This window comes from Amia ocellicauda, chromosome 15, assembly GCF_036373705.1.
Source record: "Amia ocellicauda isolate fAmiCal2 chromosome 15, fAmiCal2.hap1, whole genome shotgun sequence".
In the NCBI taxonomy this organism is placed as follows: Eukaryota; Metazoa; Chordata; class Actinopteri; order Amiiformes; family Amiidae; genus Amia; species Amia ocellicauda.
In genome coordinates, this window is record NC_089864.1 from 22,650,846 (window position 1) to 22,666,849 (window position 16,004).

The following is a 16,004-nucleotide window of genomic DNA, read 5'->3' on the forward strand; positions in this document are numbered from 1 at the left end:
TACCAAGGAGCACATTGATCTGCTAGAAACAAGGATGATTCTTCATTGCCTTTCAGAACCAGTTTTGTGTCATTTGTCTTTGTGTAACCTTATAGACATTCCAACAATTGTGTGTGTGTGTGTGTGTGTGTGTGTATATAGTTACTTACACACACACACACTTAAGTTAATTAGCTGGTGGATTTCTTTTTGCAAAGGCTAGTGGGAGGGAGAAACGCATCTCTGCCCTTTGCTCTGCCTGCTGAGAAATCACTAGCCTTAATGGCGCATTGATGGTTCGACTCACAGTTTGCAGGTCAGTTGACATCTTTGCCAACAGCAATAAATAAATCCTACAGCTTTTCCAATCTAGATTGAGTTCCCTTCCCCTGCGAATCTTAGCATATAAAAGAGAAAAGATCTCTCCAGCAGGGTAGCCTGTCGTTTTTTCTTCACCCTTTTTGACACCTGAAAACCTAAATTATTTAAGTATCTAATGGATTAAACCACTTCTTCTCTAAGCTACATAAAAATGTCATGACTTAACTTATGATGAATTGAGACTACTAGCTAGCTGACATTTGCTCCATTCCTTATCGTGATCTGTCTTGATCTTGATCTTCAATGGCTTATTTAATAATTAGATGTATAAAAATGATATTTATCCTAATCACAAGCCATCAACGCCACATTTCACCAGAAAGCAAAACCCTTGAATTTGATGAAAATGTGTTCATCGTTAATCCAAAAAATGATACAAATTTCACCACAGTATCGGCTCCACAAAATCCACTTATATCCTCGGGCACTTGTATTTTGGCCACCAAAATGGTTGAAACTTCTGTGGTTTTTGGTCTTCTGTATTAGACGTCTTTTGCTTTAATGCATTAGACGAAGCACCCTTACTCACAAAACAGTGGAAGATTTAATTTGCCTTTTAATGCATTATTAAAAAGTGCAAAAAGGTTGAAGACAAGTCATGTTTTGCATCACTTTAGGTAGACAGAAGTATGGAGAGAACTGACTCCCACACACACTGTATCCCATCTATTATCTGGGAGCTATATTTTGAAAAAGATTAAGGCAGCCTAGATAATGTTAAAAACTTTTAAGTGTGTGAGCCCTCTGTGCTTGGCTGGTGCTAGCAGCGTGTGAACTTACCACACCTCCCTCTCCTGTAGGCACTTGTCCACTGGCTGGCCCCAGTATCGCAAATCAAGCCAATGGATTCCCCACCAAATCCTGTCAAATGATTTTCTGTTGTGCTCTTGGGAGTTCCTGGCTTCGGCGCACATTGGTTTCAAACGCGCCGACTGCAGCGTTCCCCTATCCCTCCTATCCCTTTTACTAGATGAATCACGTCGTAGCCCCGATTTTTCAGTAGGGTTACGCTGGCATTATACTTTATGACAGAAAATTAGAATGGCTTTAAGCTAATTGCAAACATACGCTTGCTTTCCCTCCAGCCACATTTTTCTTTATTGGGAGTTGGATATTAAAAAAGTAAAGCCAGATCTGTGAAAATTAGAAGAAAAACAAAACCATCTCAGAACAGCCATAAATATTTAAGCAGATAGAGCTGTAGTCCATTTCACCCTTGTTTGTCTTTAACGCCTTCATGTCCGAATAAATGAAAGCAATCCCGCCTCTCTCGTCAGATCTTCGGAGGGTGTGCATTGAATAATGTTTAGTCCAAACAGTTAATTTTCGTTTAGTAATCAATAGCGCTTCTGTAATGACCCTGAGGAGCGCTAATTAATGCATGTTTACAACAAACAACCAAGCGCTGACACGGAGCATTGAGTTGGGGGGGCATCGGAGGCCGAAAAGCAGCAGATCAACGGGCTTGTGCCGTCTGCATTCTTCCACAGGGCTGGGCTTAATTATTCACACTGTATTGGCTATTTAAACACACACTTCAATTAGGCGTACATCAAGGGCGGCTCATAAAGCTCTGAGCCAATTGTAGCATACATTAGAGACCACCGATGTTGCAGCTTCTGATTTTAGTGTGTGTTAAGTGTACTCCGACAGCTAGCTCCCTGGTTTCCAGATTGCTTTATTTCATGTTTTTCCACTGCAGGTAGGGCATGATGGATGATGAATATATTAAATAAAGCACCCTGCTCTCCACACTGCACACACGTTGAAAATAAGGAAAAACTTGAGCCATAAAATTCCTTTTAGGCCAAATTCTCATTACTTTGCAGTGAAAGGCACAGATGCAAACCAAATAAATACAAAATACAGATGTCTCTTTTGGGAACTACAAGAATCTGTTTTGTTTGTTCTGTCTACTCACAGTACAGAAATAAGATGTACAAATTCTGGCATCTGCTACAGGTCGATCCCAAGTTACAGGTGCTCTCTAGCATCACAAATTCAGTGACAGGACAATGGTCTCTGCTTCCTTGTCAACCTCGTTCCATGTCAGATTCGTCACCCTTGGAAGAAAAAAAACTTTAGTGTGCTTTGTTGAATTGTCCGTTAAAAACGAGCAGTGCTTTGTGCAACTGGCTCCAAGCTGTCACAGGCAAGCTAAGTCAATGTTGCCTTGAAAACACAAGAAAAATGGATTAATGTAGAAGTGCAAATAGGGTTTTATTGTGGATTTAGCTTACTTAAGATCATTCAGCTGAAACGTGCCCATCTGTGTGAGGATTGCCTTCACAAGCACTTAACTTTGCCTGGCGAGCGAATACTACATGGCATTCGGGTTCACCCAATTCTACATTTGTGTTCTGCCTCTGCCTCCTTAGCTTTTCCCTGAGTGTTAAACGCGTGTCTACGATGTATTTCGAAACAGGCACAAATGTGGCTCAAATCTCCTGTCCACAGTTGCTTCAAAGGATATGGTATAATTATGCCCTTTTGACGCATATTTAAATCGAGCCTAGTGTAAATAACTTAACAAACCTCAGGGTTCCTCATCTATAAAACAAGTTTCAATAAATAGTATTTTAAGTTGCCTTTCTTGACAGCTGTGAATCTAACTGGGGAATGAAATTGAGTTGATTCAGCTTGAGAGCAGAGCAGAACAGCTGATGTGACGGACATCTAAAACAGTGTGTTGCAGGCCATACATTACTGATCTCTTATGTAAATGTGGCCCGCAGATCTCCTTATAGGTAACATAGAGGAACTATAAAATAATAGATTGCAGCCAAAGTAATTTTTTTGTTTTCGTTCCTCATGAAAAAATAACAAGAAGCATATCTATAATTAGGGATTTGGGGACTTAAATACCCTAGTCTTGCTGTTTTAGTTAACAATGTTAAAAAATAATATATATGTAAATTGAAATTCTGCAGCAAAGGGCTCAACTTGGCAGTCTTTAAGAAATTAACACATTTATTTATTTATTTATTTATTTTTATATATATATATATATATATATATATATATATATATATATATATATATATATATATATATATATATATATATATAATATTTCTGAACTTGAAAGTGACCGAAAAGAATTTTGTATGACTCGGTTGTTGCGTAGTAAGGAGTGCAGCGTCTTTTCACCGCGATCTCATTTCCATGGTTGAAATGGTGCTAAAATTCCAGTGTCTATCTGTATTCCTTACATGGACGTGAAAGGTTGAAGAATGGAATCGTATATACAAAAATCAAATAAAACCGGTAATTGAGTGCATTCAGCTGAAGTTTTAAACTTTCTACCAGACATGCAAGTCCTTGCAGACTCTGAGAACTGACAGATAGACCTTGTGGTTCAGCAGTGACTGACAAGCCCTCTCTGCAGCCCCGGTGACTGAAATCAGAAGACTTGCTGTTCTCCAAACTGACAGCGCTAGCTAGCAGTCACATGGGGATTTATTAATATGCAAGCCGTCCCTCTTAGCTGTGCTCATCTTCCTGTTGCATCATGATTTTTTAATTCATTGATGCCCTTACAGACATCCTGACGTCCAGAGCGGACAGATGGAAGCGCTGAACTTGTATAGTCAAAGCAAACTAGTGATAAGCCTATTAAAGACATTAGAGCAGGAGAGGAGGAGCTTTGTGGTAGGGGGAGGGTGTATGATTGGCCGTTTCCCTGAGAGCAAGGGAGGGGGCTGGGAAGAAGGAGGAAAGCGAGAGAGAGAGAGAGGGAGAAAAAGGCAGTGCTCTGTTACTAGAGAGTGGGGTTAGGGAATGCCTGTTAGATGCAGCTGCCGATACTACAACATCAGCAGCTTTGCACAGGAAAGCATGAGGAGAGTGGGGGTCTAACAGCTGAGTGCAGAATGAGAGCCTAGGAGAGCAGGGGAAGCTGATGCATGTGAGAGAAACGGACAGAGAGAGAGAGGGAGAAAGAGAGAGAAAGTTGGCAATCTTGGAAAGTCTCCAGTGTCCCAGAAAGTACAATTAAACCCAGTTGGGGATGGCTAAGTTCCCCAGCTGAGCATCAGAGGGCTCTGGAGACAGTTTGCTCAGACAAAGCAGGAGAGGAACCTTGAAAGTTACTTTGAGAGAGAAAAAAAAAAAAGGGCAGAAGATCCTTGCGGACAGTATGACAATGCTTTCCACTGGATGCCTCTACAGTAACAACTAGGAAGCATTCAAACCATGCAGAGCAATCCCTAAAGACCAAGAGCCATTGGGAAGTAGGTCCACTTGAGCCAGGGCTACTTCATTGATGAGGCTTGCTCTGCTGGGGGCTTCATTTCATAAGTCATCAAAATAAAGTCAGAATCTCAGGGGGAGGTTTTTGTTTTTTGTCTTTTTCCCCCCTTTTTGACTTTCAGCACTGAGACATGGTAGAGAGTGAAACCGAGACCCCTGCAACTAATCAAGACCATGGAGAAGTCAAGTAGCGAGGAGTCTTCGATCCGTCGCAGTCCGTCTGTGGACAGCAGGGACTCAGACTTTGGGCGAGCATCCACCTCGGGCAGGGAGTTTGGGGGACGGGGCTTCACAGCCGGCGCTTTCTATGGCTCGACCGGCTCACGCGCACAGAGCCACAACGCGGGGGCAGCTGGCGCAAAGACCAACAAATACAGTGCACCCAAAGGCAGCAAATACGTGGTCTTTTACCTGGATCTATCCTTTGTGTTCCTTTTAGAATTCAAGAAGTGCAACATGGCAAGGGGCTGTCTCTGCTGTTTGAAATACATGATGTTCCTCTTCAACCTCATCTTCTGGGTAAGTGATCGTTTGTGGCTTTGTTTTGATTTCATTTAGTTTTTAATCCTCCATGAAGCTCTCACTGTTCATTTTGTTGCTTTTTGATCAGAAGGGTATCTCTGATTAAAGCATAATCCACATGTATTTTGACTATCACTCGATATTCTGTCAACCATTTTATTTGTTATATAATATTTATTTTGTAAATTATATTATATATATATATATATATGTGTGTGTGTGTGTGTGTGTGTATGCATCAGTTTTTAAACAATCCATCACTGCTAAAACCATTTTCATCCGAGTTTACGATCATGATATATGTGACACTGAATTCTATCACTTCATAGTTTTTGTTTTTATAAGTAAGATTTGGTAAATGTGAGATTTTTTTATTCTTCAAATATATATACTGTATATCCTAGTTTGATTTAGTTTGGTTTTAATTCTTGAATTGAAGAGTTCAGCATGTTTGTATGCTTGTGGGAGAACCATTAGTAAAAATCCCTCTCGGACAAAAAAGCACCGGTGTGCGTTTCAAATCTCGATAGCTTGGAAATATTTTCCATGTTTATTGATTTTTGGCAAGGCTATTAGGCCATGTTCAAACCACCGATAAATGTCTGCAGAATCATTTCCTTTGCCTTATTTTCCTTCTTTTTAGACTTAATTGGACAAATAAACCGTTTACATTTGGCTTCTTTTCAAAGTTTGATTCTTTTGTTTTTACTTTATACTATTCTGCCTTTGCAGTCTTTTGTTTTATGTGGACAGCCTGGGAATAATTTAACAACGGATTATAAGATTAGTCTGATGCCCCAGCATCATTTGACTATGTGCGTTAGCTTTTGTATAGTTCCATCCATGCGGAAAGTAAGACAACACAATGACATTGAAATTCACTTCTGCCAGTTTAGTCGGATGTAATCTGTAATCTGCAAATGCAGCCTGTTTGTCCTCAGACATAACTTCACTGACTAAGAGCAAGCTGAAGTATCCGGCAGCAAACATACAAATATCAATGAAATCCTGACTCATTCATTAGTCTCCAGAGTACCTTCTTGAGACTTACACTAGATTTAAGGCAGTCTGTCTCCCAGTGTAGTACTCTTAACTCTTAATTTGATAGTCTCTCTGCTGTCAATATTTTATCTGGGTAATTTGCCTGTTCTGCAATACATTCAGGCCAAAACATGATTCATTTAAAGGTAGTTTTTAACTGAGCACTGAAGATCACTTGTGCTTACTTCTGCTTTTGTAGTCTGCAGGTAGCAAAGGGGATTTGCGAGCTGAACCTGTGTTCTCACCCCCCTCCCCAATCCCTCTCAGAATCCTGCAATCCTGAGATAATGTGTGCAGCATCTTCTGTTTCACTGCTTGTAAAGAAGGCTTTTACATTAGTCCAGAAAATCAGAGGGCTACCCCTACTGAACAGTCCTGGCTCGGGTCTCTCGTACGAGCGCATTTGCAGCTACACTCGTTATCATTGAAATTCGCCCTTCTGAGGCAAATTAAGGCACCCATCCTCCAGCCTCCTAGACAGCGCCAGATCTCTGTGTGATCTGCATCGTGCATTTGCTCCAAATGAACACAGACTGCCGACTCCCTGCTTCCGGCCAGGAGAGACGCTCTTCGTTGAAATTGAGTTCTTCGTGATGTTAATGTGCGCTTAATGGTTTCTTTGAGGTTTGAAGCTGGCTGGTGGTTTCACGATTATTCCAATAACTATCCCAGACCTTAATTTGCGAGGCGCAGTTCGAATCTCATGTGATGCATCCTTCGTAAAAGAGGGTCTGCTTTAAGGATGATAAAGTACCTTACTAGCTAGCTTTAGAGCATTCTGAGTATTTCACAAAATCAGTGGAATGGAAAAGCAACAGGAGATACATTTCTGGCTCAGTGGCATCCGAAGAATGGCAAAGTTACTCACTCACACTCACATTTGTGCACAGAGGTACGTTTGCTTAACCCCAACGCCAGGTGCTGGGTCCATCTTTGTCCCCCTATGGACCCCACACCCGGTCGGAAGACTCCACAAGGCTTACACCTGTAACTTGAATCACAAGGTAAACACTGCTGGGAACTCAAGGTATTTCTGTGTGCTCATCTCTTGCTTTAAGCAGTTGTTCCTGACCATCTGGATTCTCTTTCTTACAGGGATTAATTGAGTCTGAGCTTAGTGTTAGGGTAGCTTATAGTATTTAATTGTGTAGTCGGGATTGACTGTAATTCTCAATTCATTTTCTGTGGAACGGCATAAGGGATAGGCCAAGTTTAAGGCCGCAGTGAGGGGCGGCTCGTATTTCAGGCAAAACGTGACCGCGGACGAAATGTCACTCTGTTGTCTATTGTTACATCGGCCCCTGCGGGTTATATCTGCTACCGAGTGGGGAATCGGATAAAATTAACTTTTGTAATTTCCTATTGGTGTCGGGTACCGGATTCTCCGCATTGAGTTTGCTGGGTCTGAGATTTCATCCCTCAGTCCGTTGGAGTCGCTAGCCTGGTGATCCTAGTACTCCTGGACAGGAATTTGCTGCCTCTGTAAAATACCATGCTACAGTACTGCACAGTCAAAAGTTTTGGGGGACTGCTTTTGTCATCCCCCTACATAGCAAATCTCCATTTCATATGCAGGAAATGTCCGATCAATCTGCCCAACATGGAAAGTGTAATCAAAGTCAGTCTGCTCAGGGTGAGAAAAGCACACGAACAGCATTTGGATATTGATGTATTCCCGTGCTTGTTTAAGAGATTGCTTGTGGGTTTAAGCACCATTTAATCACACACATTTATGATGTTATTTTTCAAGAAAGAAAACCTCTTCACAGTTAAATTACCATCTTTTTTTCCTGCTGTGGTTGTGTGACATGCTTCTGGATGTTTGGTTCACATGAAGTGCATATCCATCATGAAAGACATTGCTGAAAATATTGTTATTCATTTCCTTGATAGTGTGCATATAATCCCATTGCGCGTCCCATTTTAAGCTTTTCTGTTTGAGAGGATAAAGTTAAATGATGGATTCCACAGCTCCATTTGCATATGAGGGATTTATAATTTAGTTTTTGTTTTCATCAAATAAAATGTTGAGCTGCTTAGGGATTTGTTTCCATGACTGAAAAGGGTCTTTTATTTATTTATTTCCCATAAAGGTTTAATAATGCAGGTATATGTGTTTGACCTTACCAGCATATAGGTTTCTGCAATTTTGTTTAATGTTTTTTCCCCAGACACAGTGAGAGATGGACAGGAAGGTCTTTACAAACACCCAAGAGCCAATTTGACTTGCTCTGGAATAATCAAGCCCCCATGTAAGAGAGTGATTTACTTCAGTATTGATTCTGAATATTGAGTCATGCATTTGATCCAGTGTAGATTTCCATTCTTTCTGATGAGGCACAGCAGCTGAGCACTCGAGCCCTGCGATCTAACTTGCAACTCGAGCGTTCAGCGTGGTTGAAGAAATACTTATTTAATAGCGCCGAAGTATATTTGAATGATCTTTCGAGGGTCTGAGTTTAACTGAGTCTGAACTGAGAATCACTGGATCTGAATCTCTTTATTTCCTCACTTTGACAGCAGGAATCACATTCATATATTAAGGCCGCTGTAGTAAAATCTTGTAATCTGGGCTAGAATAGACATGCTAGTTCTAAATCTCGAAAGGCTTGGTCTCACCCAGTCTCAGATCTGCAGAATGTTGATTTGCAATGGGAGCATTTGTCTCATCATCACATATGTAGTGCCTCACAAGAAAGGAGAGAAAGTTGCGGGAGCTAAAACTTGGTCAGATAACAGAATTCCCAGTATGCAGTCTTCTGTAAGAGCAGCGAGTGTTTAAATGTCAGTCTTCCTCGTGTGATGGCACTATAATGAGGGCAGCAGTGCAGGTCGCTAATGTGCAGTGACTTGATGAGGAGAACATGAGGGCTATCTTTATGCACTGACCTGGCACCTACCGCTGCTGGTCTGTCCTAATACGGATTTATGTTAGGTAGTGCCTTTTGCAGGACCTTACAGCTCTGTACAAAACTCAAACGGGAGGTATTGTGTGGGACAACAGGTCAACGAACATGTTCCATCTCTTTCCCCTTCTTCTCAGAGCCACATTCTCCTTGTCACTTCAAGCCCCATAACTGCCGAATGCAGAGGAAGCATGAAGAGCTATCCACATAAAAGTGGTCTGCAGTAATAATCAGCCCATCAAAGCTGCTGATGCCTCAAGCTTCGGGGCTTCAACTCTTGGCAGGTTCCCCGTCTCTGGTGTTAACAGCTGAGGGGCCTCTTTCTGGGGGGGGGCCTGCTGAGCTCCAGAGCGCAGTGGCCCCATTGTCTCGATGCTTGAGGGTGTTCCATGTTAATGTAGACCTTCCCAAAATCCATGTCAATCCCCAAAACCTCTGGGAAATATGGAAGTCATTGGTGGTTATTTTCATGTTGCCATAGTGCGCTGGAAACGACATAAAGCAAATACAGATTGCAGTCCACAGAAGTAGCAATTCACCATCTGGTTAATTTAGCTTTATATTATAGGCTTTGGCTAATTTTAATGTTGCTGAGGATGTGTTTGTTTGTGGATAAAATGGGAATCCACACATAAAAATAGTTATAATTCAAAACAGATTTGACTACATAAGTCTTTATTGTATATGCTATAAACTAGAAACTATATCAGATTAAGTCAACAGATTACAATTTTGCAAATGAAGTGCTGGTAACTGTCCATTTGGCCTCACAGGTATTGTGTATACATATGAATGTTATATATAAGGAGAAAGAGAGAGGTTTAGATATGGATACCCTGCTTGTGTATCATACTTTATTTATAACAATAATACAGATGACTTCAATGAGATTGGTGCTGAATTGGAAGCCGGTCATTACTTCTTACATGCTTCTTACATGAGCATAAACACTAATCTCATCCTCACCAGTGCTTATTGTTCAAATCGCCAGTAGCTTGTACAACTCCGCAATATCACAGCTCCTTAAAAACAAATTACTTTTTAATCAATGCACATGCACTGTTTCCAGTCAGCTCAGCCTTGGGTTCCTGGTGCAAGCTTGGGAACTGTTTTCGTATGCCTTTATGTAAGTCATTCTGTGTCTTTGGGGAAGTCTATCTCGCCAATGAATAATTTATCACAGGGGCTAGATTGGAATGAATAATGGACAAGATTTGCCGACTTTCTAAATGAAAATCACATTGAGACCTTTTCTGGGCTGGCATTTTGCATTTTCCTCTCCTTCCTTTAATGGTAATGATATGAGGGTGTTATTGGCTGAGATCATGTGAATTTTTGATGTTAGAAATTCAATTTACTGGAGTTTAGTCTAGGTCTGGCTTGGAGAAAGAGCAGTGCGGCTCTGGAGACAAAGTTGTCATTAGCTCTGTCCATATTCGGTCTCCCTTGGGGGGTGGGGAGGTTAAATTCAATCAAGTGACTTTCAGTTCTGCACTTGAGAAGTCATAGGGATGATGTCACACTGCAGTTGTATTATTTTACTACCTTATATTTGCTTGGTTGCATTTGTTTAACTGGACACAATGGAAACCCATCGGATCATCTCTAGAATCTCATACTCATTAGCCAAGCAATTAATAAATCACGAAGCACAAAAGGATCAGGACCTACATCCTTTTGAGTACAGGCAAAGGGGAAAAAATGGCCTTCGAGGATGATTTATGAGAATCGCATTTTGCCTTCAAACATTGCACTGCCTTATTACGCTAATTGATTTATCACTCTTTATTGCTACAGCCTTCTGTATTATACTAATGTGCCGCCTCTGCTGAGGAATTCTGAATGGAATACATTTTATAAATTACACCCTCTGGAACTTATATCTGTTTATAATAATAATGTTTTTTATTATAATTATTATTATTGGAATTTCTATCTGCTGCTATTCAATCTAAACTTCATTTTGATGTGTTTTATAGTAATTACCATTTCTCCACGTGCAGCAGTTCTCTGTATAGTGGGGGCAGGGGAGATGTCTTAAAGGATGATACTGTGTATGAGATGTTCAGAAAAAGAATAGTGGGAGATGTTCTTTTTTCCTGAGAAACAAATTGACGTTTCTCTTCATGTCCTCTACCAGAAAGAGAGTGTCTGCCTTATGTGAGTCATATATCCAATTCTCTGAACAATGGAGGTATAGATTTAATCTGTCTGTACACACAAGCCCATTTGGGACAGTAGAGGATTGTATTTCTTTTCTTTTTTTTTGGCAGCTTTTTTTCTTTATTTTTAACCTTTGTAGGTAAGAGCAGTAAATACAATTATTTTACATTCATTAAAATTAAAATACTATGAATTTTTGTGTATTGCTTCTATCCTTCTATCTACAGCTTCTCTTGTCCATGTCACACCTGCAAAGATGATTTAATCTTCTATCTTTTGTCATCTCTTGGTATCCATGCAATAGCTTTCTTTGTCCATCTTTGATCTGTTGTTCTTGCAGTGTCCGGCCCATCGCTATTTTAACAATTTAATTTTGTTTTTCTATCTCTTCTTGTTATTCCAATGTCTTTCCATGCGTCTTTGCGGTTTCTGTATATATAATGCTTTCGTTTGAAAACAATCAGAATGGATGTCTGTGGTCCCTTACTGAACAGTAGTGAATTTATTTAGTTTTTCCAGATACAACTGTCTGTTCCTACATTTCCATTCCTGTACTACACATAAATGTGCAGTGTGCAGTAAACACATTTTGACCCTGCTTACCCCTGTCAGTACATCTGACAGCCAGCAGCATTTAATCTATATGCAATGATGAGAGAGAGATGAAAATGGCTTGTAGTAAAACTGAAATTAAATAAATAAACCTGTGGTGATGCGTCTGTTCTACCCTACCTCCCTGCAGGCAGAGATCAGACAAAGCTGTTTGCTACTGCAGAGTCTGCATCACTTTTGATACATACGCAGGATAAAAACCATTGTGCGTAAATGCAAATCCATGACCATTGATTAATATGACCGAACATCATCATAAAATGAACTTGTTATGGCTCAGTGAGTCGGAATTTGTTTTTGCCAAGCATGGAAGGACAACCCAGCCTGAAAGATTTGTTTTGTCACCCGTTGCATCTTCACGGAGCTGTAACAACTTTTTGCAATGAAAAACATTTGGGTTCTGTGCTTTAGCTTCATACACTTTATGGATTCTAAGTGGAAACTGATTAAATCAGTGATTCATAACCTCTTCGCTGGCTGACACCCCCTGTAGCAATCTATGGTGGTAATCTTGCACCTCCATCAGGTCAAGGTGTCGACCTGCCGAGTTATCAACTGGGGGGGGCAGTGGGGGTTACTGTGTTTTCTGACAATCAAAACATAATCAAAACAGGATGTGATGAGATGTGAATAATTGCTGTGCTTAGAAAGTTCAGCCAAAGAAACTGAGATGCGTCTTTGTCTACCACGTCCACGTGAGGTTGTTCTTGTCACAGTCAACCAAAACCCATGTTTACTGCCACTTCGAGGCTTGAGTACCCACTTCATGACCCCAATGCAAAATTGACCATACGAAACGCCAGCAGCAGCATTGGCCTTTGCCATTAGCTGATATGTATAGTGCAGAGAATAAAACAACATTTTTTTTATGCTCTAGAGACACAGTTAGAGCAATGGATTAATTAAATACTGAACTATATTACAAATGACAAATTAATCGGAAGATCAAATTGCAAGTTGAAATAAGAAGTTTTTGAGAGCAAACTGGATGGGGATAAATGCAGAGAGACATTGGTTGAGGAGAAAGAGGTAGCAGTAGACCGATAAAGGCAATATATAACTCATCTCTCCCCATTGTCAACCTATGTCAGTCCAGTGCTGTATGGATTCTCCAACATACCTTATTAACCTTTATCTGTGGTTGTCCTTACCTGTTTTGCTGTTTATTTGTGTTGTTCGTGAGTGGTATTAAGAACATGAGAACATGGTTTATACTCATACCTTGGACATTTTGAACAGAAGGAATACCAGCCCACTCTGTCACATTGTGAAGGGTCCTGAAGGCATTTGAATGGCAGCTCTCACTCCCCACCCCCTCCATTCCCCCTCAGGGCACAGACTGCCCTGCAGTTATTTTCCTGGACTGCTAAGCTTTGCTTGCCTGGAGTAGGGCTGGGCGATATGACTTAAAAATAATATCTTGATATTTTTAGAAGTTTGGGCGATACACAATATATATCTCGATATTTCTTGTTTTTATCCAATCAAGCCACAAAATAAGACCAAAGACATTCAAACTACAAGTATTTCGTTAATCCTTCAATAAACAAAACTAACAAATACTACATGTAGGCTGTCATGGTAAATGTATGCAGAATGCAACACATTACAGGGCAAGTGTTGTGTGATTACTATTACGTGTGTTATGTTGTTATATACACATATATACATAAGTTTAAAAATAGTTGGCGTTAAAATATTTTTAATGAATCTTAAATGCGGAGTGCATTATCCAATGGGATTTTATATAGAACAATTATCCGTATTATAATAGGATGGTACAGCAGCTCCCGTCTAAAACCAGTCCATATTCACCGATGTCTCAAAAATTATTTTTTAGAGAAAAAGTGAACATCATGATGCTTACGCGTTTCGACTTATCTTCCTCAGAGCACATCTATACATATACACAGTATGATTTACTGTCACATAACCACAATAACAAGTAATAGTGATCACGCAGCACATGCGCTGTAAAGGTACAGATTCAGGGAGATTGAGCACAGCCGGGTTTATAGCGGCGCATTAACATCTACTAGACAGACATTTCTCCTCTGACTGTCGCGTCTCGATTCTACTTACAAATACAGCACGATGTTAACACAAAATAGTTATAATACTACTACTACAACTGTTGAACATCGTAATAAAAAGAAAACGATACTTTCTGCATCTGTTTGCATTGCTTTCCAATTTATTAAAATGCAAACAAACGTTATTATTAATTTTATAAAATGATATCAGTCTAAATTAGCGGGTGTGCTTGCAGATCGAGTTCAGCGCGGCGATGAGAGCGGGGCGCAGCGTGTGCGCTTGCGCATTACAGTGTCTCTTGGTTGTGTGTTATTGTGTGTCGGGTCTCTCCTCCTGTCTGTCTGTGTTTCTGATGCTCATTTCTTGCCGCATCCGACACGTGTGTAAGAACCGGGAAGAACGCAAAGCGTCCCAATGATGAAAAATACTGCCGTAAAGATTGCGATTTGCGACACCACGATATAAACGATATATCATAGTATGAAACGATAGACGTTTTTCTATCGTCATACGATATATACAGTGAGGGAAAAAAGTATTTGATCCCCTGCTGATTTTGTACGTTTGCCCACTGACAAAGAAATGATCAGTCTATAATTTTAATGGTAGGTGTATTTTAACCGTGAGAGACAGAATAACAGCAAAAAAAATCCAGAAAAACGCATTTCAAAAAAGTTATAAATTGATTTGCATGTTAATGAGGGAAATAAGTATTTGATCCCCTATCAATCAGCAAGATTTCTGGCTCCCAGGTGTCTTTTATACAGGTAACGAGCTGAGATTAGGAGCACTCTCTTAAAGGGAGTGCTCCTAATCTCAGCTCGTTACCTGTATAAAAGACACCTGTCCACAGAAGCAATCAATCAATCAGATTCCAAACTCTCCACCATGGCCAAGACCAAAGAGCTGTCCAAGGATGTCAGGGACAAGATTGTAGACCTACACAAGGTTGGAATGGGCTACAAGACCATCGCCAAGCAGCTTGGTGAGAAGGTGACAACAGTTGGTGTGATTATTCGCAAATGGAAGAAACACAAAATAACTGTCCGTCTCCCTCGGTCTGGGGCTCCATGCAAGATCTCACCTCGTGAAGTTTCAATGATCATGAGAACGGTGAGGAATCGGCCCAGAACTCCACGGGAGGATCTTGTTAATGATCTCAAGGCAGCTGGGACCATAGTCACCAAGAAAACAATTGGTAACACACTACACCGTGAAGGACTGAAATCCTGCAGCGCCCGCAAGGTCCCCCTGCTCAAGAAAGCACATGTACAGGCCCGTCTGAAGTTTGCCAATGAACATCTGAATGATTCAGAGGAGAACTGGGTGAAAGTGTTGTGGTCAGATGAGACCAAAATCGAGCTCTTTGGCATCAACTCAACTCGCCGTGTTTGGAGGAGGAGGAATGACCCCAAGAACACCATCCCCACCGTCAAACATGGAGGTGGAAACATTATGCTTTGGGGGTGTTTTTCTGCTAAGGGGACAGGACAACTGCACCACATCAAAGGGACGATGGACAGGGCCATGTACCGTCAAATCTTGGGTGAGAACCTCCTTCCCTCAGCCAGGGCATTGAAAATGGGTCGTGGATGGGTATTCCAGCAAGACAATGACCCAAAACACACAGCCAAGGCATCAAAGGAGTGGCTCAAGAAGAAGCACATTAAGGTCCTGGAGTGGCCTAGCCAGTCTCCAGACCTTAATCCCATAGAAAATCTGTGGAGGGAGCTGAAGGTTCCAGTTGCCAAACGTCAGCCTCGAAACCTTAATGACTTGGAGAGGATCTGCAAAGAGGAGTGGGACAAAATCCCTCCTGAGATGTGTGCAAACCTGGTGGCCAACTAAAAGAAACGTCTGACCTCTGTGATTGCCAACAAGGGTTTTGCCACCAAGTACTAAGTCGAAGGGGTCAAATACTTATTTCCCTCATTAACATGCAAATCAAATCAACTTTTTTGAAATGCGTTTTTTTGGATTTTTTTGTTGTTATTCTGTCTCTCACTGTTAAAATACACCTACCATTACAATTATAGACTGATCATTTCTTTGTCAGTGGGCAAACGTACAAAATCAGCAGGGGATCAAATACTTTTTTCCCCCACTGTATCGTCA

The 16,004-nt window shown here is 40.8% G+C and overlaps 1 protein-coding gene across 3 annotated transcripts in view; it reads left to right on the forward strand.

Moving 5' to 3' along the window:
• Positions 1-16,004, forward strand: part of tspan9a (tetraspanin 9a) — a 140,987-nt gene that overhangs the window by 72,435 nt on the left and 52,548 nt on the right. For 2 of the 3 annotated variants that reach the window (XM_066724113.1, XM_066724112.1), the window contains one exon: positions 5,051-5,130. In XM_066724113.1, the coding sequence (XP_066580210.1) occupies positions 5,068-5,130 (63 nt within the window). In that variant the 5' untranslated portion in view covers positions 5,051-5,067. Of the gene's footprint in view, positions 1-4,103; positions 5,131-16,004 lie in introns of those variants that run through there. The other variant, XM_066724111.1, reaches the window with a different exon arrangement.